This window comes from Thamnophis sirtalis, unplaced genomic scaffold, assembly GCF_051295495.1.
Source record: "Thamnophis sirtalis isolate CommonGarterSnake01/CBP01778 unplaced genomic scaffold, rThaSir2_p1.2 scaffold_3, whole genome shotgun sequence".
NCBI classification, from domain to species: domain Eukaryota; kingdom Metazoa; phylum Chordata; class Lepidosauria; order Squamata; family Natricidae; genus Thamnophis; species Thamnophis sirtalis.
In genome coordinates, this window is record NW_028261383.1 from 11,572,063 (window position 1) to 11,598,097 (window position 26,035).

Below are 26,035 nucleotides of genomic sequence, written 5' to 3' on the forward strand. Positions count from 1 at the left end.
ACGAGGGCTCCCATCTATTTTCTGGGCACAGGGCAGAATTGATGGCTGTGAAGAGTTGCTGATCAGGACAGAAATGTAATACAGTGGAACAATCCTGGGGGTTAACTAATTCCTGGTTGAAACTCTCCTTGCTCCTGTGGGATGTCACAGTCCTGTTTTTCCACCACCACTGAAGCCATTCACAGTTGAAAAGCAGGGCTGTTCCCAAAAGGACCTTGTGTCAAGATTGAACTGCTTTGCTTCTTTCAAAATTTAATGCATCTCAACTTGCCAATGAAGTGGGGGGTAGGGAGGGGAAAATTGAATGGCGAGAATGTATGCGGAGATTGCGAGAGTGTGGAAACCATCAAGGTCACCATTGCAGGTACAGTTAACTGTTCCCATAACAAACAGACATCTCATAATTGGACAATGTGATCACCCCAAGGGGAGAAAGAAGGGGAAGCTATTGTTTAACAAGACAAGCAATTGTGCAGGAAAACTAGCACTGGTTTTGTTTCTTCAGTACCACTATAGTGTATCCAATAAAGTTTTGCTTTTGGGAATTCAAAGCTTCCGAGAGGGTTTCTTTGACTTCAGTTCATTAGTTGGACAGTTGGCAATGTGTCCTAAATCAACATGAAATTATTTCACACAATGATGCTAGACTTCTGGGAATCCTGTTATTGATGCAAGACAGATGGGATTCCCAATACATTTCAAACTTGGTAGTTCTTACTCCAAATCTTACAATCTTTGCTTTGATTTGTACTCCAGAGCCCCTGTCCCTATTATGCAAAGCACCTCAAAGCAGGAAAAGAAACAACGGGTGGAAACTAACCAAAGAGAGAAGCAATCTAGAACCAAGGAGGAACTTCCTGACAGTGAGGATAATCAACCAGTGGAAGAGCTTGCCTCCAGAAGTAGTGGGGGCTCCATCACTGGAGGCTTTTAAGAGACAGGACAGCCACTTGTCTGGAATGGCTTAGGGTCTCTTTCTTGAGCAGAGGGTTGGAGTATAAGATCTCTGAGTTCTTTTACTACTTTGTTATTCTGTTTCAAGTTCAGTTTCATCTGAATAATAAGTGAAATAATAACAAAGATGATCATAAATCTAATCAGCATCAGCATGATTGAGATCATCATAATCTTCAAGTACATCATAGTCGGCAAGAACATCATCATCATCAAGAGTAGCAGCTTCACCAATAGCAGCATAAAGAGCAGGAATAGCAGCATCAAAAGCATCCTTATCCTTAAGAGCAACAAGAGCATCAAGAGCAGCAGCAATATCAATAAAACGCTGCTTGCCTTTTCCATTGGGCAACATTGAAATAATGTCTTCCAATACAATACAATACAATACAATACAATAGCAGAGTTGGAAGGGACCTTGGAGGTCTTCTAGTCCAACCCCCTGCCTAGGCAGGAAATCCTATACCATTTCAGACAAATGGCTATCCAACATCTTCTTAAAGACTTCCAGTGTTGGGGCATTCAAAATTTCTTGAGGCAAGCTGTTCCACTGATTAATTGTTCTAACTGTCAGGAAATTTCTCCCCTGTTCTAAGTTGCTTCTCTCCTTGATTAGTTTCCACCCGTTGCTGCTTGTTCTACTCTCAGGTGCCTTGGAGAATAGTTTGACTCCTTCTTCTTTGTGGCAACCCCTGAGATATTGGAACACTGCTATCATGTCTCCCCTAGTCCTTCTAGACATACCTTTTGCATCTTGGAGCGAAGGGAAAGGACGCGACAAACGGATATGCAACAGCAACCTTTATTAAAAACAGAGTAACTATGATTCAACTTGGCGTGGTTCGCGCCAAACATTTATACCTCCGGGTTTGAACGAGGAGCCAATGGGGTGTCGAGTAGCTCGGCCAATTGGGGCGAGGATTGAACCGGCTCCGCCCGGGAACCAATCAGAAAGGAGTCCTTTATTCCCGCGCTTGGATTCCCCGCGCTAGTATTCAATACCCCTCCCCCCCTAGTCAAAGTGTTCCCTTAGGAAGGGCAAACATAGTCTTGTAAGTAGGCGGGACGGTGACGTTCTCGTCCCGACCTTCGTGGCTCCCCGGCGGTTGTCGTCGGGGGGGAGACCGCCGGCGGAGGTGTGTCCGTGGCGGGGCGGTGAATCTGCGACGCGGTCCCGTGAGATGGCGCTGGCCCCGGGTCCCGTGCCCGATGTCCATTTGCCCGGGGTGGCGTCTCCGTGGCAACAGGAGTGTCCGACAATGGCCCCGTGCAGTCTGGTTGGGGTGTAGGTTCAGAGTCTCGATAAAGGCTTCGAGGAAGGGAGTAGCCGGGTGAGGCGCATCTGTCCGAAAAGTTCGTATCGGCTTGTCCCCCGTTCCCCGGGTGGAGGCGGTCCGTTAGGGGGAAGGTCGTCGAGGGTGGCTCATGCTGAGAGCGGGTGTCTGAGAGGCTCCGGCCGTTTGTTTCCGCGGGGAGGCGTCGCCTTAACTGGTCCACGTGGCGCCTCCATTGTGTTCCGTCGGCCAGGCCGACCCTGAAGGAACAGGGGCCAGTCAGAGCTGTGATGGTTGCGGGAACCCACCGTGGATCCCCGGAGAAAGAGCGGGCCCATACAGGATCCCCTAACTTAAACGCGTGGGAAGGGAGGGCCCCCAGGTTGCTCGGCAGATCCCCTGCGTAAAGTGGATGGAGCCTGTCTAGGGGGGTTCGCAATCTCCTACCCATCAAGAGCTCCGCGGGACTTTTATTAGTCGTTGGGCAGGGTATGGAGTGCTGGCTCAAGAGGTAAGCCGCCACTCTTTCTTGCCAGTCGCCCTGGTCCATGCGGCCCAAAGCTTCTTTGGCTGAGCGAACTGCGCGCTCCGCCCGGCCATTACTAGCTGGGTGATAAGGGGCGGTGGCTGCGTGTCTGATTCCTTGTTCGGCCAGGAATTCTTGGAACGTGGTGGAGGTAAACTGGGGCCCATTATCTGAGACTATCACATCCGGTAACCCATGGGTGGCAAACATCTTACGAAGGGCCCTCACTGTACTCTCTGCTGTGGTGGAGGTCATGATTACCAGCTCCACCCACTTGGAGTAAGCATCGACCACTATCATGAAGTTTCGGCCGTGGAAGGGGCCGGCGAAGTCAATGTGTAAACGGGACCATGGGCCTCTAGGGATTTCCCACTCACGAGGGGCGGCTGTGGGGGGATTCGGCCTAGAGTTTTGGCAGATCCTGCATCGGCCTACGTACTCTGCAATTTCCGAATCTAGCAAGGGCCACCACACATAGCTACGGGCTAGGGCTTTCATTCGCGCTATGCCTGGGTGGTTTTTGTGGAGTGTGGGCAGGATTCGTGCCCGCAGGGCTGTGGGGATCACTACCCTATCCCCCCAGACAAGACAACCCCCGTGAAGGGCGAGTTCGGCTTGTCGTGCTTTAAATGGTCGGAATCCTTCCGCTACCTTCTCCGCGGGCCAACCCCTCAAAACCCATGAAGCTACTTGGGATAGGACGGGGTCAGCCTTTGTGCACGCTGCGACGTCCGCGGCAGAGACGGGGAGGTCGGATTCGGCGATGGACAAAATGGAGAGAGCGGGCACGTGGGCTGTGTCCGTCTCTGGCAAAGGGCAACGGCTCAGGGCATCTGCGTGCCCTAGCTGCTTACCCGGACGGTATAACAGCGTATACGAGTACGCCGTTAGGAACTCCGTCCAGCGTGTCATGCGGGGAGACAGAATGGAGGGGGTTGGCTTGTCGCCTGCCAGTAGCCCCAGGAGCGGCTTGTGATCCGTGACAAGGGTGAAATTCCTACCATAGAGGTAGTCATGGAAACGCTTAATGCCGGACACTGCAGCCAGGGCTTCTTTATCGATTTGGCTATAGTTCCGCTCCGTGGAGGAGAGTGTCCGGGAATAGAAAGCTATGGGGGCCTCTGAGCCGTTCGGGAGGGCATGGCTCAGGACCGCCCCTATACCGTAAGGAGAGGCGTCGCAAGTCAGAACTAGGGGCATCCTATCGCTATATTGGATTAGGACTGCCGACGAGGTCAAAATGTCTTTTATAGCCGCGAACGCGTGCGCTTCACGGCTACCCCATTGCCAGGCCGCTGACCGGTCAAGCAGTCGGTGTAGCGGCTCAGCTAGCGACGCCTTGTGGGGAATAAAAGGGGCGTAGAAATTTAAAAGCCCCAGGAACGCCTGCAATTCCGTCCTAGAGGTGGGTGCCGGTGCGTTTTTGATGGCGGCAACTTTGGAAGGAGTGGGGTGGATGCCTTGGGCATCGATGAGGAATCCCAAGAATTCTACTTTGGGAACAGCAATTTCGCATTTGCTGCGCTTTAGTTTCAGTCCTGCCTCCCTAAAACGTGTGAGAACCTCCCGCAGTATTTTCAGGAGTTCCGAATGGCTGGGGGCTGCGACCAGGACGTCGTCGAAGTAGGGAACGACGCCTGGGAGTCCGTGGAGCAACCGCTCCATAAGGCTCTGAAAAATCCCCGGGGCAACCGAAACGCCGAATTGGAGGCGGCGGCAACGGAAGGCCCCGCGGTGGGTGACGATGGTCTGGGCTGTAGCCGCATCGTCGTCTACGGGAAGCTGCTGGTAGGCCTGTGCCATATCTAGCTTGGCGAAAATGCGGCCTTGCCCTAAGGAGTGGAGTAGGTGTTGCACTACGGGAACCGGATATGGGTTTGCCTGCAGGGCCAAATTGATGGTCGACTTATAGTCGGCACATATTCTCACCGATCCGTCGGGTTTGACCGGGAGGACTATGGGGGTTTCCCAACGGGCGTGATCTACGGGCTCGATTACCCCTTGCTCTATAAGCTTATCAAGTTCGGCGTCTACCTTTGCTCTCAATGCGAAGGGGACCCTGCGTGCCTTCAGCCTAATGGGAGCGACCTGGGGATCGAGGCAGAGGGAAATGGGGGTGCCCTTATAACAGCCCAATTTCCCATCGAACACATCTGCGAACTCATCTAGAACGCTATCTACGGTGAGGGGGACTACCCTGTGCACCCCCTCTATGGTGAGGCCCAAGGCGGGAAACCAATCCAACCCAAGGAGAGCGGGCAGATCGTTCCTGACGATTAGAACTGGGAGTTTCCCCTTAAAGTCTCCGTATTCCACCTGGATGTGGAATATTCCTGCCGTGGGAATCCCATTTCCCTGGTAGTCTAGGAGGGAGACCCCGACGGGGCGCAATTGGTTCTGGGAAACCCCGGGACAAAGGCGGGAAAACAGGGCCCAAGATAGGAGAGAACGGGAAGACCCGGAGTCCACCTCCATTCGACAAGGCTGACCTTCGAGTCGGACGGCGGTGCTGATTTTGCGATCGCCGGCGGGAACGTGGGAAGCCTGGTAGACCACGCAGTCGGCGCTGGAGGGCTGGTAGGTTGAGTGGCAGTCCTCAGCTCGCCTCGCAGGACGTGGCTGTTGGCGGCGCTGCGGTGCCTGGCGCTGGTCGCTGGGCTGCATGAACGATGGGGCTGGCACGAGAGCCCGGCAGACCCTGGCGAGGTGTCCTTCTCCTCGGCAGCGGCGGCAGACGGCGGAACGGAACGGGCAGGATGCGCGGCTGTGGCGGCCGCCGCATCCGCGGCAAGGTGCGTTTGAGACTGGCTGAGCGGGCGTCGGTGGTTGCTGGTGTGGCCTCCGCTTCGGCTGCGTCCTCATTTGTCCGACGGTTTCCTCCTCCTCGTCTTCAGCAGGAGAGAGGTCGTCGACGAGGTTCGTCTGGGTGGAAGGCCCCGCGGCGGTTTGCGCGGGGGGTTTCAGCTGGAGGCGTTCGATGTCGGCCGTGGATTGTTCAGAGAGCTCCGCTGCTCGCGCGGTCTCCACGGCTTGCACCAAGGTGATTTTGTGGTTCCGGAGCATGCGGCTGCGCAAATGCACGTCGCGGACCCCGCATACAAACTGCTCCACGAGGTTCTCCTCCAGGTCTGCAAAATCGCACTGGGCGGCCACTGTGCGCAAAACCTCTAGAAACTGGCTGATGGATTCGTTGGGCTTCTGCACTCGGCGGCGGAAGGTGAAGCGGCGCGCGATCAGAGAGGGTGAGGGAGCGTAGTGGTTCCTCAGCCTGGACATCAGCTCGTCCCACCCAAGTTTGTAGGCTGGCCTCGGGGCGGCCAGGGCTCTCGCAGAGGCGAACATGGAAGGCTCACAGCAGGACAAGAAGAAGCTGCATTTCTCCTCGTCGGTCTGTGCCTGGTTCTTCGATGCGATTAAGTAGCACTCGAAACGCTCCATGAAGCCGTCCCATGATTCTCCGGCGGATCCGAATGGCGCGAAAGGAGGAAGCGCTGATGCCATCGTGGTGTGGAGCCAGAGAGGGGGAGGAAGAGGGCGGAGAAAATTTTGCGTTCGCTGCCGGAGTTCTCAGCCTGAGGATAGCGTTCGTGCTGGTTCAGACACGGTGGCAGCTGGCTTGTTCTTCTCCGTGGTCGCGGGAATCGGAATCCCACCTTCGTCGCCAGTTTTGCATCTTGGAGCGAAGGGAAAGGACGCGACAAACGGATATGCAACAGCAACCTTTATTAAAAACAGAGTAACTATGATTCAACTTGGCGTGGTTCGCGCCAAACATTTATACCTCCGGGTTTGAACGAGGAGCCAATGGGGTGTCGAGTAGCTCGGCCAATCGGGGCGAGGATTGAACCGGCTCCGCCCGGGAACCAATCAGAAAGGAGTCCTTTATTCCCGCGCTTGGATTCCCCGCGCTAGTATTCAATAATACCCAGTTCCTGCAAACGTTCTTCATATGTTTTAGTCTCCAGTCCCTTAATCATCTTTGTTGCTCTTCTCTGCACTCCTTCTAGAGTCTCCACATCTTTTCTACATCGTGGCGACCAAAACTGAATGCAGTATTCCAAGTGTGGCCTTACCAAGGCATTATAAAGTGGTATTAACACTTCACGTGATCTTGATTCTATCCCTCTATTTATGCAGCCTAGAACTGTGTTGGCTTTTTTTGGCAGCTGCTGCACATGGCTGGCTCATATTTAAAGGGTTGTCCACTAGGACTCGAAGATCCCTTTTACAGTTACTACTGTTGAGCAAGGTACCACCTATACGGTACCTGTGCATTTTGTTTTTGTTGCCTAAATCTAGAACCTTATTCTTTTCACCATTGAATTTCATTTTATTAGATAGTGCCCAATGCTCAAGATCCTTCTGTATCTTAAGCCTAACCTCTGGAGTGTTGGCTATTCCTGCCAGCTTGGTGTCATCTGCAAATTTAATGAGTTCTCCATTTATTCCCTCATCCAAATCATTGATGAAAATGTTGAAGAGTACTGGGTCCAAAACAGAACCTTGGGGTACTCCACTGCATACTTCCCTCCATGAAGATGCAGTTCCATTGAGGACTACACATTGAGTGCGGTTGGTCAGCCAATTACAAATCCATCTGGTGGTGATGCTGTCTAACCCAAATTCTTCTACTTTATCTAGTAGTAGGTTATAGTCTACCTTATCAAATGCCTTACTGAAATCCAAGTAAACTATATCCATGGCATTCCTCTGGTCCACTAATTTTGTCACATTATCAAAGAATGCAATAAGATTAGTCTGACAGATGTAAAACATGAGTTAAATAGTTCTGCTTTCTCCCTGTTTCTTGTCACCTTCTTGCCACTTTCTCCAAGCAATGGACCAATTGTTTCCTTAACTTTTTTTCTTGCTTTTAACATGTTGGAAGAAGCTTTTTTGTTTTTTTTTTTACTTTTGTGGCAAGCCTTTGTTCATTGTGAGACTTAGCTTTCCTCACTTCATCTTTACATGCCCGGGCTATTTGCTGATATTCTACCTTAGTTCTGTCCCCCCCCCACCCCAATGTTCCCTCCAATTTTTTTTCAGTGTGTGTGAAAAGTATAGTATTTGAGCAGCACATTTTCATGCCTGAGCACCTGAATTTTTTTCACAGATGTTTCACAGAGCAATTGATTTATAGGATCCAAATTGGAATGGAGAAAAATGATTTTGTGCGTGCGTGTGTGTGTGTGTGTGTGTGTGTGAGAGTGTGTGTGTGTGTTTGAGTGAGCGAGGGATCCAGTAAGGGAACTGCGCCTATTTAGGAAAGAAGGTAAATTATTGCAAACATGATCAATTGAAGATAAGTATGGGGACAGGTTGGGCAGCAGAGAGAAAGTGATAAAAGAGTGGGAGAGAGGAAGAAAAAAAGAGGGAAGAGAGACAGAAAGAGACAGAGAAGGACAGAGAAAGTGACAGAAGAGTGGGAAAGAAGGAGAGAGAAAGAGAGACAAAGAGAAAGAGAGTGAAAGAGACAGAAAGAGACAAAGATGAGAGAGAAGGGAGAAGGAGAAAGTGACAGAAGAATGGAAAACAGGGGGAGAGAAAGAAAAGAGAGACAAAGAGAAAGAGGATGAGAGAGACAGAGAGAGAAGAGAGGAAGAGGAAAGAGTAAGAGAGAACATCTCATTTCAACCCTGAGGTGCAAATATTCTCTTTGATTGGTAATTTTATTTGTCCATTTACTATCCAATACTCTCATTTCTCCTTAAATTCATCAAGAATTCCCTTCTTTTTATTGAATTTATCACAATACCATGAGAACAACTTTTTCAGCATAGCTTTACAGCTATTTAAAATATATAGTAATTTAGGTCAGGTTTTCAGAACATTAGTCTATTTATAAGTCACTAAGTGCAAAGAAACAGATTCAGAAAGTTGGCTTCCCTTTTTGTAATTGCCTATTGCCTGCTTAATTTTCTACCTACATTTTTGATAACTGATATTCACGTTGACCCAAAAAACCCATCGTAGAAAGAAACGCTCCCTCTGAACTTTGTTGGGTTTCCATGGAATGAAGTTTGATCTTTTTCTCAACCATACAGTAGCATATTCTTTCTAAGGAGGATATAATCAAGATAGTCCATAATTGCCTATCAATCTAACAGTATGGCGATTGACAATCTCTTTATATTTCAACTCTAACTCTTTCAGTCTTAAAGGTTTGGTGAGGAGAAATCCAAAAATTCTTTTAAAGAGGAAAAAAATGCTTGCACAATTGCACCCATTGAGACATGCATATATACACAACACACAGAGAAACAAACTTAACAAAGTGCTAAGTCTGCCCACCAACTAACTAACTCTCTCTCTCTTTCTCTCTCTTAAAGAGAGGGAGAGAGGGAGAGGGAGAGAGAGAGAGAAAGAGAGAGAGAAAGAGAGAGAGAATCCCTCCTTCCTTCAGCCCAACACTTTTGCTGGCATCCCAGACGGATGAAAGGCACTGCAGAGGGTCTCCTTGAGTCTAGGGCAGCAAGTCATTCGATGGGAAAGTTGCCTCTTGGAAGGAATGACCCGGATTGGCTCTCGCTTCATCTCTCCTGCTTTGTCTCTCCTGCCTCTTTGCTTCTCCGTTCAGTCTTTGGGTCGAAAGTGGAAGCTCACGCTCTCTCCTCCTCCTCCTCCCTCCCTTCCCCTCTCTCTCTCAAATAGCAAATCCGAGCAGCCGCTGCTGGGAGCCGGTCCCATGCCTTCTCCCAACCCCACACCCCTTCTCTCAGCTACTTCCTGCCGTGACTGCTGTCTCCAGGCTGGCTCTCCCCTCCTATTATCCTGGAAAGTGTCTCACAAAAACCACTGGGCAGCAGTTGGAAACTGCTGCGCGGTGTTTTGTTGCCATGTGCGCGGCCGCTCACCCGCACACCTTAGAGGGAACAGTGCCTCTGAGACCTCTGTATTGCACAGGATTACTTGGGCCACACAGAGAGAAAATGGAAGAAGCGAAAACTCCTGTTTGCCTGGGAAGATGTGTGTTTTCTCTCTTCCCCTTTCTTCTCCCTCCCTCATCAACCCCTGCCACAACCTGGACAGGCAGAAAGGAAGCAGGCAGAGAGGAGAAAGGCCTCTTGCTCTTCCCTGGAGGATCCTGGGTCAACCCAAAGATGTTTTTTTTTCCAAAAGACAAATGGACTTTCTTTTTCCTTGAAACTGTTTCACTTCTCATCCAAGAAGCTTCTTCAGTTCTCATCTCTTGGATGAGAAGAGAAATGTTTTCAAGGGAAAAAAAACAAGAAAATCCAGTTGCCTTTTGAAAAAAAACACCTTTAGGACCACCTAAGTTGATTGAGCATCTCCACAAGGTTAACACGGTCCAAAGGAACCCTCAGTGGACTCTGGATGTCCTGTTTCTGGAAGGAAGGAGGGGAAAGGAGGAGGTAGAGGCCCAGGGTGGAATTTCCCCAAACCCCTGGAAGAAGCCCCTCCCCACTGAAGTTAACTTCCACAAAGTTGCTAAACAGGGCTCTTCTCAGAAGCTCTTATGATCAACATCTGCACCACCTCTCCATCCATTGCCCTTTCATCCTTTTTTAGAAGCCTCTCTTGGTGGTTTCAGGCTCTGAGGTTGGTGCAGCACTAACAGATGTGGAATTGAGCAGGTGTGGAAGTCAAGGGAAAAGAAGGACAATATCCCAGACAGTGCATGAAGCAAAACACAAGGAAATGCCCCTCACTCCTCCCCACCATCCCCACCCCATTTTGGGGAAAGTAAATCTACCAAATAAAATATTATTGTTGCCGATGTCAGGACCTTTCCATTCCTTGGGACTCTTCCAATCTCCAAGCACAGGGATTGCTGTTGAGGGAGAAGAAGCAGTGGGGCAGAGTGATGCTTTAGTAAAAAGGCAAAGATTCCCCTCGCATATATGTGCTAGTTGTTCCTGACTCTAGAGGGCGGTGCTCATCTCTGTTTCAAAGCTGAAGAGCCAGTGTTGGCCGAAGACGTCTCCGCAGTCATGTGGCTAGCATGACTAGATGCCAAAGGCACACGGAACGCTGTTAGTTTCCCACCAAAGTTGGTTCCTATTTGTCTACTTGCAATTTTTACCTACTTTCGAAGTGGTAGGTTGGCAGAAATTGGGACAAGTAACAGGAGCTCACTCCGTTACACGGCATTAGGGATTCGAACCACTGAATTTCCGATCTTTCTGGTTGACAAGCTCTATGTCATCCTTCTTTAGGAGCCTCTGTTGGTGGTTTCAGGCTCTGAGGTTGGTGCAACACCAACAGATGTGGAATTGTGGAGGTGTGTAAGTCATGGGAAAAGAAGGACAATGGCCCAGACAGTGCATGAAGCAAAGCACAGGAAAATGTCCCATCCCCACACCCCCACCCTTTTATTGTTCCTGATGCCAGGACCTTTCCATTCCTTGGGGATCTTTCAACCTCCAAGCACAGGGATTGCTGTTGAGGGAGGAGAAGTGGTGGGGCAGAGAGATGCTTTGTAGATGGTGACAAAATCTCAGAACAGCACCATGGAGAACATCCTTCCTGGAGGTCCTCTACCTGTTTTCCATAGAAACCAAACCGGAGGAGTAAAGCAATGAAACAGGCAGGAAAACATCTCCCATAAATCAACAGAGTGGAGAAATGTAGGAATGCCCGATGCCAAGAAAGGAAAACAGTTTCCATTGTTCATTTGTAAGACTGCTCTAATATTAAAAAGTTATATCTCTATATGTCAATCAAATTGATTCCACACATGTAAGAGCTCCCCAACATGCAGAAATCACAGGGGCTCCACAGAATTAACATCCAGGAGTTATAAGGGGCAGTGATTTCTCATAGTGGAAATGCATTTATTGTTGGGGGGGGGAATTGATCTGGGATTCTTTAACTATCCTGCCTGCATTGGAGATAAGAACTTCAGATCTAGTGGTTGGGTGTTCCTGGGCTTGGACATGTGACCTGGGGGCATCTATCTGGTCTCAGAGGGGCTCTTTTTCCTCTTGGCATGAGGGGGAAGGATATGAGAGGGGGAAATTATCTCCCGGGGGGGGGGGTGTCTAGTTGGGGAAGCAGAGAGAGACTTACAAATCTTTGGCTGGAACAGGAGGGTCAGCAGGGACCCCTCAGTTCAGCCACTTCTTCCTCATTTCGCTGCTTCCGATTCTTATTGCTCTCCTGCAAGTTGGAGAAGGTTGGATTCTTTTTCTCCAGATGCTGTGAAGCCCCTTTAAAATGACCCTCCCTTCCCACCGATAGTAAGTTCTCCACACCTCTTTGTTAGCCTCCTTCTTTAACAGCTTCTCTTGAAATAAGTGAACTTCTTTAACTGAAACCTCCCTTCCTCGGGAAACTGGTTTTCCACAAATTCTTTTGTCCAATACTCCAGAAACATTAATTGGTGTGTAAAGGCTTTTTGCCCTGTTTTTGTACCATAAAAACTCCGAGGCTACCTGGGGGAAACTGGGAGTTCTTTTCCCTGGCATGAAAGCCCAATAACCACACCCAACAGGTGGAATAGAGAAACAGTTTTATTTACTTTTATTTAAGGAGCAAGTTCCAGAATGGGACAGCCCTGCTCCATAGTGGCCCCCCTTTTATACAGTTTTGAGAAGCACACAGTATCATGAACCAGTGATAAACACACACATGTCGATACCCCAATCATTCAGAACAATGTCATACATACTCTAGTGCACATCTTCGTAGTAACAGCCAAAGTTTGGCTAAAGTTTACAAGGAATGGGAGACCTTCACCTGATCAGTAACATTCTCAACATTTCTAAGCCATTTAGTAACAGCATCTTGTCCTTCAGTACTGCTATCTCTAGTTGCTAAATAATAAACAATAACTATATCAATATATGCATGAAAGTCAGTCTCTCAATACATAAATTAAAAAAACATTAAGCTCAGCTATCCCAGATCAACCAGTGGATAACCAGAGCAATAGGTGCCAGGCATAATAGCCACAGAGACCATTGTGTCCAAAACAATAAGGAATGCATCAATAGATGTATAGAAAATGGTCTCTCAGTGCATATATTAAAATACAGTAAAAAGTTGCTATCCCCAAACTCCCCCTTTTGAGGGTGACCCAGAGGGAAGACCTTCAGGGCCACCTACCTTCCGAGCAGATCTGAAAGTCAGGCTTGGAAAGCAACCATGAGGCTCAGCAGCCTCATAAAACATTTCACATTACTGGCCACAAAAAGACATCAGTGGGAGGAGGAATTAAGAGGGTGTCCAATCACTAATAAATATAATATAATCACAAATCATCATCATAAATGTAAACAACCAATAATAATAAAAAGGTTTTTTCAAAAGCACTTATTGGCACTGAAAACAGAAGTGCGGCTCCTTCTGAAATTCCTACATACTGGACAGGGGTGAAATTCAGCAGTTTCTGACAGGTTTTGGAGAACCCCGTAGCCGAAATTTAGAGTAGTTTGGAGAACCTGCAGATACCACCTCTGGATGGGCCCAGAATGGGGAGGCAATGGGGATTTTTGCAGTATTCTTCCCCTGCTACGCCCACGGAACCTGTAGTAAAATAATTTGCATTTCACCACTGATAATGGAATAGGGAGGGGAGCTGACCATCCTCACTGCCTCTCTTCCTCCTGATTTGCAGGTGGCCTGAAGAGACAACATTGGCATTTTTATTTTTTTGGCATCAGTTGCTTCCTTTCTCCACTGGGCAGCATTGAAACAGGGCCTTGGGGAGCCCTCTGGGGCCTCCACCCTCCATAGGTGGTGTTGTGCTGCAGAGGGAGAAAATGGAGGAAGTCAGGCACCCTGGTTTGTATGGGGGAAACCTTTCCTCTCCCCCTCCTTGGCTCCTCCCCCCCAAAGCAATCCCCAGTAGGCAAAGCATCCATACTGGAGAAAGGCTTGCAATTCTCACCCACAGAGACAGCCCCTCCCTGGAGAGAGGAATTCTCGGTGAGGGATCCTCTCTTTTCCCCTTTTGAGTTCCTTTCCTGTTACAACCCCCCCCCCCCAGTTCATCTTCATCAAGGAGGCTTATTTCTTGGGATACACCCCCACCCCATGTTTCTCCAGCCCCCAATCTCTTTCCCTCCCTCCCCTCCTCCTTGGAGAGACATCCCTCATTTTCTCAAGGGGCCCCAACTCTTCCTTTGGGCTCCTTCCCTGCCCCACACTCTTCCCTCAGAGCTGGAGGGCTGGAGAAGCTGAGCTGGGTTGGATCTTCCCTGCAGAGCAGCTGATCAGAGGGTGCCAGGCAGGAGGGGATGAGCCCCAAAGGGACCCCAGGCAGCCCCCCATCTCTCCATGGCTGTCTTGGAAAGACCTTTCCCCACCCCAACAAGCCAGGTGGTCTTTTCCTCCAGGTAATTTTCCAAGCCTGGAATTCGGTCTCTTAAATGGGCTTTCGCAACAGCCAGGCTCACCCAGGTTGGAGCGTCAGCTATGACTGAGTCTCATCTTTTCTGCCATAAATTGGGGGAGGAAGAACCATTTCTAATGAAATGTGATCAGGGCAAGTTGTCACCTCTGGATGGAAACATCCCTTGCATCTTCGCCACTGGCCTGAGAGAAGTCAAAAAGAAAAGTCAGCTAGTTTATTTCCTGGGCAAGAGAGAAAGAGAGAGGGGAGGGAGGGAGGGAAGAGGGAGAGAGAGAGAGGGGTGGGAGGGAGAGAGGGAAGAGGGAGAGAGAGTGGGGGAGGGAGAGATCAAATATATATCAAATTAATCAAATCTCTGTCATAATAAATGTAGGTATATGAATATATTTGTATTTATTTATTTGTTTGTTTTGTCATGTAATGTATATTGGAGGTGGCAACCGACCATTTGAGAGTTGCATGCAATGAAATTTCATTTTAATGTATGCCAATCCAATTAGTGTGCATTTAAAGTGACAATGAAGTTATTCTCAGTCTAAATCAGATATCCCTTCCCTTCTCAACTTCCCACACCCACCCTCCTCCTCCTCGTGTCTCTTGCTCTGCGTTGCAGCTGACCAAGCATTGGCTTCTCCCTCCCCCAAGACCTTTGACCTCAAGTGGGACTGCGAACAGGGACAGAGGACATGGGTCCTTCCTTCCATGGTCCCCACCTTCCCTCAGAGCTTCCCTGAAGGGCCTCCTTGCCAAATGAAGTGGCACATGGATCTTCTCCAGGGCCAGGATTATGGATTTTCTGTTGGGTCCCAGATCATTTAAGGGACTTTTCTTGGACACCTGTGAAGGGCTGTCTTCTAAAATAAAGGAAGGTCATGGAACACACTTGAAAATAAATCAGGGAGATTGTAATTGTGGGGTCTGTCTGGCAAGAACAAAGAATGTTTATCAATAGGAAATATGTAAGTGTAAAGCTTGTAGCAATTATGGGTAGTTAGAAAGTTGATAAAAGTAACAAGAATTAGACAACTTGCAGTCCTTAGCTGAACATTAGGAATAGAGAATAGAGATGGGCGGCAGCAAATGAAATGTGTATTAGATAACTCCTGGGGCATTCATTAGCCAAGGCTTAGGAACAGGAGCAAGTAGAGACCAATAGAACAAATTGTAGAATTATTACAAAAATTAGATGATATTTCTTATTATCTCGCCTTGTCCCGTCTTCTCCTTTAGTGAAAATGTATAAAACTTATTTAATTCTTTGTTCTTGGTCCAGCCAGGAACCCTTTTCCTTGGAGTTGTCCAATAAAAAGCAATCACAAAACCTGCACCTTGTGCCTGGCATCCATGATTGGTTTAGGCACCAGGCTCAGACCCAAATTGGGGACAACACCTGAAACTTGATTCTTGCCACTCTGCCCACTCAGGCCAAAGAGGCTTCCTCCCAGACAAGAGGAAGAAGAAACATTGTGAGCTTTCCAGGAAATGGAAAAATGGCTTCATAGTTTCTTCTTCCTTTCTGACTCCTGTTCCAAATGCTGTTTGTGGGGAAGGGCCTTGTGTCGATTGTGACTGAAACTCTCTCGGGGAGGCCCTGCCAAACACGCTCTTAGGATGGGGGTCAGTAGATGTGTTTGTTTCACTTACATAATGGGAAGAGAATCCCAAGTGCCAAGACCACGGCGGCCACAATTCCCACAGGAATCCCCCATGTTGTAGCTAAAGAAGGAGAAAGATGGTTCTGATTAGAGAGATGCTGAGTTCACTGAAGTGGAGATGCTGAGCAATGGAAGCATTTCCCTCCAAGCAGTGCCCCTCCCCTCCAAGGCTATAGAGGAAAGAGAGAAGGGCAGAAGGAAAAGCCACAACCAATCATTTCATATATCATAATTTCTGCACACCTTTGCTGTTAGGTTACCACTTCCAACACCCCTGAAAGAAATCCCTTCTCACATATTGCTAAATACAGGACTATATTTTCTTCTCTCCACCTGAAAGGATGAAATGATGCAGCAGAAAATTTGCCTATTGATGTAACATTTACTTCTATGCAAAGTTTTCTTCTGCAATCACAACTCCATTAGCCTCTCGCTCTTCTGGTTGTACTTCCGGCGCCTTTGGCAGCGAACACCATGAAACCCCTGGCCCAGTTCCGAGCTCTCTCCGTCTGATGGCTCAAATCGAGCCATAGCCACTCTGGAGGAGTGGTGAAGTAAAGGGGGACTTCCATGCAGGTTGAGGAGAGCGAAAAGGCCTTGAAGGGCAGAAGCAAGAGCTTTCACCAATCATCTCATCTATCATCTCATACATCATCATATATCCTATCTTCATGCCTTTGCTATTACGTTACCACTTCCAGTTCCTCTGACAGAAATCACTTCTCTTGTATCACTAAATGCAGGAGTATTTTTCCTGCTCTCAACCTGAAAACATGAGGGGGTGCAGAGAAAACAACCTCCCTTCGTAGCATTTCAAACATTGTTGAAAAATCTACTTCTACATGTCACAACCTCTCGGCCTCTCACCTGTTTCCTCCTTCAAGGGCAAGATCAGGGGCTCCTGCAAGCCCTCGTGCTCCACCTGACACCGAAAACAGTTCCTGTCCTTGGGGTCGATCTCAATGCTGAGCCAGAGATAATAGGTCCCATCTGAGTTGGGGGCCACATTCCTATGGAGGGTCTCATACTGGCAGACCTCTCTGTCCCTCCTCCAGATGGCCTGGATCTCCTTGGTGTAGAAGCCAAAGGCCTGGCAGATGAGGACCTCCAGGCTGCCATTCACCACCTTGTGAGTTACCTTCCCCACTGGGGCCTCTGCAGAAACATCAAAATGGGAGTTCTTGGGATTTGGAGAGTTTCTGCCAAGAGGATTGAAATAGCAGGATCTCATCTGGCCATCCTCTCCCTCTGCCTCCTCTCCTCGCCCGAACTGTGGAAGCCTCCAAGATGGGGCATTGATGCTGTTTAGGATTATTTTTGAAAGGGATATACAGAACCTGGGGTAAAACTTTCACTCTGACCAACATAAATCCCAATTTGGGGATTAATTCAAATTGAATTTAATTAATGGAGCTATTTCAGAAGGAAATCAGGAACAGACTGATCATTTCCTCCTGACCCAAAGATTCGGTTTTTTCTGCTTTGCAAGGTTTTCTCAGGGAAATAGAAAGAGACCTTCAGGATTGGCCACAGTGAGAACAAAAACCCAGCATGGACAACAGGAGTAGAGCATAGTAACTGCCAAGAAGATTTGGAAGGCACAGAAAGGATTGTTTAACAATCGGGTTGGTAGACTTTTTTCTTCTTGCTCTTCCTTCTGCTGTTTTGTTTTTCCCAAAGAATAGCTGAACTTACAAGTATTTGATATTTATTTGCCTTGGAACTTGGAATGATGCCAGAGACAGTAGAGAGAGGACTGTTTTGGAACCGTTAGAGCATCCTTTACTTCTCTTTTTTGCTGGAATTGTTGACACTAACAGTGATACTGAGGAGAGGGTGACACCTAGTGGATTATAAATTTGAAGTCTGATGCAAGAAAACCAACGGTGGCATACAGACACACACAGAGAGAGAAACTAATTACTAGAATTGAATACCTGTATAACCGATACAATTGAGAGACATCTATTTATATAAGATAACAGTGTGATATATACATTTATGATATATTAATTAAGGATCAAAAACAGAATAGAATACTACATAGGAATGTTTAGATATTGAAACATGATATTAAGGAAGGTTAATTATTGTTAAATATTGAGATATACAATTATCTATACCATTGATATTGCTGATAAAGTAGAAGTAAAGTAGAATTTATATGCAATTGTGGACAAGGATAAATAGGGGGATAAAAATGGCAACTTCAGTAAAGATAGTGAAAATAGCAATAGCAATAGCAGTGGACTTATATACCGCTTCATAGGGCTTTCAGCCCTCTCTAAGCGGTTTACAGAGAGTCAGCATATTGTCCCCAACAATCTGGGTCCTCATTTTACCCACCTCGGAAGGATGGAAGGCTGAGTCAACCCTGAGCCGGTGAGATTTGAACCGCTGAACTGCTGATCTAGCAGTAGCCTGCAGTGCTGCATTTAACCACTGCGCCACCTTGGCTCCGAAAAAAACTACACCCAATATGATTTCAGCAACACCTCCCTCCTCAAATCAAAGATCATTTGAGAGAGCATTGGGGCTGGAGAAAGGTGGAATGATGGCAGGAACAACAGGACCAGCACCAACAATGCAGAGTATGCAATTGATGCTCCAGATGATACAAGAGATATTGACGAAAAGCCAAGAAGTGACAACTACAAATCATGAAGAGACAAGCAGGAATCATGAAGAAATGAAAAATGAAATGGGAGAATTGAAAGGAACTATCAAAAATGTGGATGACAAAATTGAAAGGATACAGAATGCCTTAGCAATCAATGAACAGAAAATCCAGAACATCGAAATAAAATTAGAACAAACAGATCAGAAGATGAAAAAAATGGAGCTTGAATATAAACAAGTTACTAAAGAATTAGAGCTATCAATAATCCGACTTGAAAATGAAAGAGCTGCAGTCTACCTAAGATTCTAAAACATACCGGAAGAGAAGGAGGAAGACCTGAAAGGAAAAATGATTGAAATCTTCACTGAAATTTTACTGAGAAAAGAATAAGAGTTGAGAGGGGACATCGATGAAGCTTACCGTGTGCATACTATTTATGCCAGAAGACATAGACTCCCGAGAGAAGTACATAAGATTTGCTAACAAAACAACAAGAGATGAAGTGTAAAAAAACCCAGAGAAGGGACGATTACATTACAGGGAAAAGAGTTGATCACGCTTAAACAGATTCCACGGAGAATTCGGGAACAACATAGGCTATACCAATTTTTAACAAATCAGTTAAATAAAAACAGAATAATGTACAGATGGTTGGTACCAGAAGGGGTACTGGTATCTTGGCAAGGAAAAAGATATGATAGAGAATATAGAAGAAGCGCAGAAATTCTATGAAGAATACTGCAAAGGGGAAGAAGAACAAGGAAGTAAAGAGAAACTAGAAAGTAGAAGTCAAGAGGAAGAAACATCAGGAGACAAGGAAAGCAACAGGAGAAAAGAACAGAGGCAAGAAAGAGAGAGAGCAGAAAAGGAAAGCACGAGAGGGAAAAGTCAGATAAAAACCAGAAGTAACAAAAAACACCCCATCTAAAGATGGATCAGGCAATAACAATTATTTCAATAAACTTGAATGGACTGAATGCACCAAAAAAAAGAGCACAGATGTTTAAGAAACTTAAGAAATTGAAAGTAGATATAACCTGTATACAGGAAGTGCATATTAAAAGGGAACATAGGAACTTACTAGAAAACAAAAAACTAGGGAAATTATATATAGCATTGGCAGATTAAAAAAAGAGGAATAGCAATCTATATAAAGGAAAAAATAAACTCCAAAGAAGTCTACTCTGATGAAGAAGGCAGAATGCTAATGATTGAATTAGAGACAACAGAAAAACCGATATTATTAATAGTCATATATGCACCAAATCAGAAACAAGAGGAATTTTATAGGAAATCACACAGCAAAATAAACGAATTAGAATATGAAAACATTTGCTTAATTGGGGATTATAATGCAATAGTGGATAAAAAATGGACTATGAAAGCAAAAAGAAAAATAAAACAAAAAAAAATACATTACCCAAATCCTTTTTTGAGATGGCAATGGAATATAAACTACATGATATTTGGAGAGAAAGGCACAAAACAAGAAAGCAATATACCTTTTATTCGAACCCCCATCAGTCCCTATCAAGAATTGACATGGCTTGGATCTCATCTGGTCTATGTAATCAATTAGACGAAATTGAAATAGAAGCAAATGACTGGGAAGATCATAATCCAATAAAATTAAGATGGAAAGGTCAAAGAAGAAGAAAAAGATGGATGATGAATTCAAATATTGTAAATGAAATAGAATACACTCAAATGCTGGAGAAAGAATTAAAACTATTTTTTAGAATAAATAAAAGAGAAGACACCTCAATTCAAAATCTCTGGGATACTATGAAAGCATACACAAGAGGCCTTACGATTGCCTACATGGCGAGGAAAATTAGAAAACAAAAAGAGCAACAAGTAGGCATGCAAAAAGAACTTAGGGAAACCGAAGACGAACTACAGAAAGATCCAAAGAATAAAACTAAAAAAGAAAAAATAGAGATGATAAAACATAAGATCAACTTAATAACTCAAAAGGAATTAGCACAGAAAATTAAAGCAGTCAGACAGAATTACTTTGAACAAGCCAACAACCCGGGACGATGGCTGGCATACAGATTGAAGAACGAAAGAGAAAAAAGGATAATATGTCAATTAAAAGATGAGGGAAGAATTCACTACAAAGCGGAAGAAAAGAAGCATATTATTCATAAATACTTCGCAAAACTATACGCACAAGATAGTATGGTGGAAATAAAAATAAAACAATATTTAAACCCAGAAAAGATAACACCAATATCAAAAGAACAAAGGGAGGCGATAAACAGGCCAATAACATTAGCCGAAATGGAATTACTCCTGAAAAACCAGAAAAATAATAAAACCCCAGGACCAGACAGAATACGGGCGGACCTATACAAATATAATAAAATAATATTGGAAGAGCTAGGAGTGGAAATGTTTAATGAAGTTTTAGGAAAAGCCAAGATACCTGAATCATGGACAGAAGCAATAATATCACTAATCCCAAAAGAAGAAACCAATCTACAAGAAATTCAAAATTACAGATCAATTTCATTATTAAACTCCAATTATAAAATATTTGCAGCAATTATGGCAGGAAGAATTAAACAGGTTTTAAATGAATGAATACATCCAGACCAAAATGGATTTTTACCCCACAGACATATTAAAAATCATTCTAGACATAATAGAGTATTACGAGCCGCATCCAGAAAAGCAAATGGTACTGGTTTTCCTTGATGCACAAAAGCATTTGACAACATAATCTGGAAATTTATAATAACACTATTGGATGAGATGAAATTTGGAGAAAAATTTATAAAAATGATAGAAGGTTTTTATAACACTCAGACAGCCAAAGTTCTGATGAATGGAGATCTAACAGAAAAGATTGAAATAAAAAAGGAGTCAGACAGGGATGCCCCCTCTCTCCTTTGCTGTTTATATTGACTTTGGAAATTTTACTAAATGAAATTTGGAAAGACCAGGGAATAAAAGGTTTAAGACTCAAAAATGAAGACTATAAGGCCCAAGCCTATGCCGATGACTTAGTATTTGTTCTAGAGGACCCATTAGAATCTAGCTTGAAATTAATTCAAAAATTAGAAGAATATGGTGAAGTGGCAGGACTAAAGATCAATAAAGACAAAACAAAAATGATAACCAAGAACATGACAAAAAAGCAAGAAGAGGAACTGGAAGTAGCAACCAGAATGCAAATAACTAAGAAAATGAAATACTTGGGGATCTGGGTGTCGGCAAAATGTTCCACAATTAAAGATGATAATCATAATAAATTAATGATACAAATAAAGAAAGATTTAGAAAATTGGAAAAATATTCAGTTATCACTCATGGGACATATAGCAATAATTAAAATGAATATCTTACCAGAATCCTATTCCTGTTGCAAGCCGCACCTATTAATCCAGGTAAAAAATTCTTTCAAGAATTAAATAAAATAACTACTAGGTTCATTTGGCAGGGACGAAAACCGAGGATTAAACTAAAGTCAATGCAAGACAGCAAGGAGAGGGGAGGCTTAGCATTACCAAATTGGGATTTATATGCATCAGCAGTAACAATAACATTGGTGAAGGACTGGGTAGAGCTAAATAATAAAATCATTTTGACCTTAGAAGGCCATGATTTGCAAGCAGGCTGGCATACATTCCTATGGGATGATAAAAATAAAACACACAAATACTTTCAAAATCATTTAATCAGAAGAGCGTTATTGCAAAAATGGCTCAAAATCAAAAAAATCCACTATGTGAAAATCCCAAATTGGCTATCACTGACAGAAAGGATGACTCACCCAAATTTTACAGATTTGAACAAAATTCTAAGATACAGAGAATTAATAGATAGACAGGGAAATTTAAAAACAATTGAAGAATTGGCAGATCAGAACATGAAAGTTGACTGGCTAACTTACCTCCAAATCAAAACTAAATACAATAAAGATACTAAATTACATGACATTGAAACAGAACCACACAAATTGGATAAAATTATTCAAAGCCCAGATAGAAAGATCATAGGGAGAATATATAAATTCCTCCTGAAGTATAAAATGGAAGAGGAAATTGTGAAAGAACAAATGATAAAATGGGCACAGAACTTTGGCTATAATATTAAATTAGACAAATGGGAAAAATTTCCATACAAGGAAAACCAGTACAAAATGTTTTACAGATGGCACCTGGCACCAACAAGGTTAGCTAAAATCTTAACAAATACCTCCACAAAATGCTGGAAATGCAAATCAATACACAGAACATATTACCATTTATGGTGGACCTGTGAGGAGGCTAAATTTTTTTGGAAAAGGATTAAAAATTGGCTGGAGGAAATAATAGGGACTAAAATAGAATGGAAACCTGAAGTTTTTTTAATTAGGAATTATGTCTGTGAAATACAAAAAAGAAATTCAGTATTTAATACTATATATAATTACGGCAGCAAGGATTGCCTTTGCCCAGAAATGGAAAAACAAATTAATCCCAAGCAAAGATAAGAAAGGTTATGGACTGTGCTGAAATGGATAAACTAACTAAAGAAATCCAGGGAAAGGAAGAATCAGAATTCTACCAGATATGGGATAAATGGTATAGGTGGATGGAGGAAAGAAGCAAAAATCAATGAAAAAATACAACAAAACTCAAAAATAATAGTTATGAGTAAAATAAGAGGGTTAAGAATGGTGAAATCCAAATGAAATAAAATAGAAGGGGAAATAATATAAGGTGAGTGGTATCGATTGATGATTGTTATTATAAAGAACAGGAAGTTCCTGTTCGTATTGTATTGTATAAATGTGGTGTACATCTAATTTTTGTGTATGTGTATTTTACATGTTTGTTAATAAAAATCTTTTAAAAAAAGAAAAGAAAAGAAAGAGACCTTCAGGATTAACTTCTTGCCCAGTTAGTTTGGTTTTCTTTGAAGTCCTCGTTTTGAGGGCCAGTGAAGATTATTTTCCTTCTGTAATGAGGGATGTAGGGTGTTTCCTGACTTTTTTCTTTCAATAGTTTAAAAGGTGGTTTAGGGTAATATGGGGAGGGCGGAGCCGACAGAAACCTGCTCATTGGACACTCCCTTTCACCACTCACCTCTCCTCTGCAGAGTCTTGTTCTTGTAGGAGAGGTATCTCTGCAGCCACTCAATACAGATCTCCTCCAGGAAGACTTTATTGCTCTTGGACCATCCTGGATCCTCATCCCACTTCTCCTTGACCTTCTGGGCCTGGGGATGAGGAGCTGCCACCCATCTGAGGGTATCCTTGTCAAAGCTGATGAAGTCCATCCCATCATAGCCGTAGTGCAAAAACCCACCTTTGCTCCCGTCTTCCCTGAGCTCACAGCCCAAAGCCACCTGCCATGTGTGAAGCCCTGAAAGAGAATCGGAGGGGGTGCAAATGGAATGGGTCCATTCCTCTCTCTAGTCTACAATCTAGACAGCATTATACTCTATCCCTCATTCCCACCTGGGGAGGAAAACATGATTTTTCCTTCCCCACTTTATCACACAGGGAGAAATATCTTCTACTTCAGTCAACCCTTTTTGGCTGGGGTCAGGCCTTGAAGAATTTCTAGGTGGGATAGATAATTGTGGGTCAGGGGGTGGAGAGTAGAGTGTCTTTCCTTTTCAGGAAAGAAAATCTCACTATTTTGCCTCCGGCATGCATTGCTGGCCAAAGATGTCCCTGGTTCTGCTCACCTCCAGCACGGCGGTCCAGTTTTGATAACTTCTCCAGGTGAGCCCTGAAGATCCATTCAGGGACCAGAAATGACTCATTCTCAGCCTCCTCCATCCAGGGCACCAGAGGCTCCACCTTACTGGTGAGGATGTCAAAGCGAGTGATGGGCTGGTCATCCAAGTAGCCCCTAATGAAGGATGGAGGAAGCCCCTGGCTGGGCTCTGAGGGCTGCAGGTAGAAGTAGCACAGGGAGTGTAAGAGGGAGCCTGGAGGGGAAGAGAGGAGAAGGGGAGAATGAGGGGGGTCTGCACTGCAGCTCCATCCCCTCCAACATTTTATTGTCACCCAGCTGCCCTCTTTCTGCTCTGCTTGGGAAGGTATCTGCCTTCCAAGCTAAGGAAGAAGCCCCAGCATCCCTTTGCTGACCTTACAAACATGTGTGCAGACCCACCTCTGGTTAAGGTAGGTACCCCTGTAGCTTCTCTGGGCCCCCAAGATTCCCAGCCAACTGCTTGTGAGCCTGACTCAGATCGGAATCGGAATCTCCCTAGCCAACCACACGGGGAGGGACACCGCAAGCACACACGGGAGGACTGACCTGGAGCTTCCTTGTTAGAGACCTGACTGCTTTCAAGAGAGGCAGACCAGCCCCTCACAGCCAAAGGCCCGGGGGTCTGGGCGAATTGACAGGGGTGAGGGGCAGAGGGGCATTCATTGGCCATGAAAGGGCCAGCGCAGGAGGAAAGCTGGCTGTACATGGGCTGAGGCGGGTGGCTGGGGGCAAAAGGAGCGCAGTCAAAGGTCCCCCTCCATGCTGGGAAAAGTATAAGAGAATAAAACAAAGTTGCAAACTCTTCTACAAAGAGCCCCTCCTTTCCTTCGCCCCTCCTGTCTGTTCCCCGACTCTCTTGATGCAACCTCTTCTTTTCCCTTCCCCTCCAGCCACGCAAGCCTCTTCACCTGCAACCAGGTATGCCAAGTCAAGCCCTCTCCCTTTCTTCTTCTAAGGAAAGTCCTGGTGGATTTTCCCTCCTTCGCCCCCCCCTGTCTGTTCCCCGACTCTCCTCATGCAACCTCTTTCTTATGACTCTCCGCTGTCCCTGCTCCCCCCTCCCACCAATTAGACCGGTCCCAGGATAACGTATCGCTCAAAGCTGGCTGGGTTTAGGCTGCCCAAACAGCCTTTCGCTCTCTATTCCGCTCCTTTCTACTAAAGACAAATGGGAATGGATTGGCAATGGTTTGATACGAGACCCAACGAAACACGAAAGGGAAGGAAGGCCAGGAAAGGGACTTAGAGGGGGGGGGGACTCAGTTCAGGACACGGCGCCCCCTCCCCTTCCTGCTGCCTCCCCTCCCCATGAACTCACCGCAGCAGCCCCTCCGCAAGGAGGCCCCCAGCGCCGCTCCCAGGAGCAGGAGAGGCGCCCGGTGCTGCCGCATCGCCCTCCAGCCACGCGCGCTTTTCATCTGCACCTAGAGGTATGCCGAGGTATGCCCAAAGCCCCGCCCTTTTGCCCCGCGCCCCGCCTTTCGCGACCCCAGCGGTGAGCATCCTGGGCTGAACTTCTGCAACACTCCCCCCCCCCGCTCCCCACACACACAAAGTTAACGTCTCCGCGAAACTACGCCGCCCTTTTTCTGTCTTCCGACGCCCAGGAAGGGAAGGGGGCGCGGGGTCCCAACCGGACGCGGCCCACAAGGTCTAGAGCCACTCTAGAGGATGGCCGCCTGCCAAGTTAAGCCGCAACGGACGATCCGGCGATGTATGTTGCACAGCGATGTTGCTTAATTCTTCTTACGCGCTCCCCTCGGAGAGACCCCCACCCATCAACCGGCCGCTTCTCCTGAGCACCTTTGGGCGGCTGTGGCTTCCTGGTGCAGTTGGATAGTTAGGGATTCTAGGAGTGGATAATGGGCCTGAGAACTCCGCATTTGTTTTTTGGATAAGACTTTAGGCAAGTGCCATCTTCCCCCACCCCCTTCCTCCTCCCTTCACCTCTCCCACCCCTTCCCCTCCACTC

General features: G+C 46.0%; 2 protein-coding genes across 2 annotated transcripts; both read right to left on the reverse strand.

Moving 5' to 3' along the window:
* Nucleotides 1–2,398: 2,398 nt before the first annotated feature.
* LOC148047176 (uncharacterized) lies at nt 2,399–6,349 on the reverse strand. The gene is made up of 2 exons (XM_087711314.1): nt 5,244–6,349; nt 2,399–2,488 (listed from the first exon to the last, which is right to left on the reverse strand). Exons 1-2 carry the CDS (start codon nt 6,253–6,255, stop codon nt 2,439–2,441), a joined length of 1,062 nt encoding a protein of 353 aa, XP_087567440.1. The 5' UTR covers nt 6,256–6,349; the 3' UTR covers nt 2,399–2,438.
* Nucleotides 6,350–15,672: 9,323 nt separating this feature from the next.
* On the reverse strand, nt 15,673–24,252 carry LOC148047177 (major histocompatibility complex class I-related protein 1-like). Its single transcript, XM_087711335.1, has 4 exons — nt 24,032–24,252; nt 23,425–23,703; nt 16,594–16,881; nt 15,673–15,787 (listed from the first exon to the last, which is right to left on the reverse strand). The coding sequence occupies exons 1-4, from the start codon at nt 24,123–24,125 to the stop codon at nt 15,708–15,710; spliced, it is 741 nt and encodes a 246-aa protein (XP_087567461.1). The 5' UTR covers nt 24,126–24,252; the 3' UTR covers nt 15,673–15,707.
* Nucleotides 24,253–26,035: the final 1,783 nt, after the last annotated feature.

Bases quoted from the DNA above. Each gene is read 5' to 3' on its own strand.
- LOC148047176 (XM_087711314.1), bottom strand. From the start codon at position 6,255: ATGGCATCAGCGCTTCCTCCTTTCGCGCCATTCGGATCCGCCGGAGAA. The intron at 2,489-5,243 runs GTCAGCCTTGTC...CTGTTCCTTCAG, and splicing joins CACCGCCGTCCGACTCGAAG to GGTCGGCCTGGCCGACGGAA.
- LOC148047177 (XM_087711335.1), bottom strand. From the start codon at position 24,125: ATGGAGGAGGCTGAGAATGAGTCATTTCTGGTCCCTGAATGGATCTTC. The intron at 16,882-23,424 runs GTGAGTGGTGAA...ATGTTTCTGCAG, and splicing joins CAAGACTCTGCAGAGGAGAG to AGGCCCCAGTGGGGAAGGTA. The intron at 15,788-16,593 runs GTGAGAGGCCGA...CTCCTTCTTTAG, and splicing joins GCCCTTGAAGGAGGAAACAG to CTACAACATGGGGGATTCCT.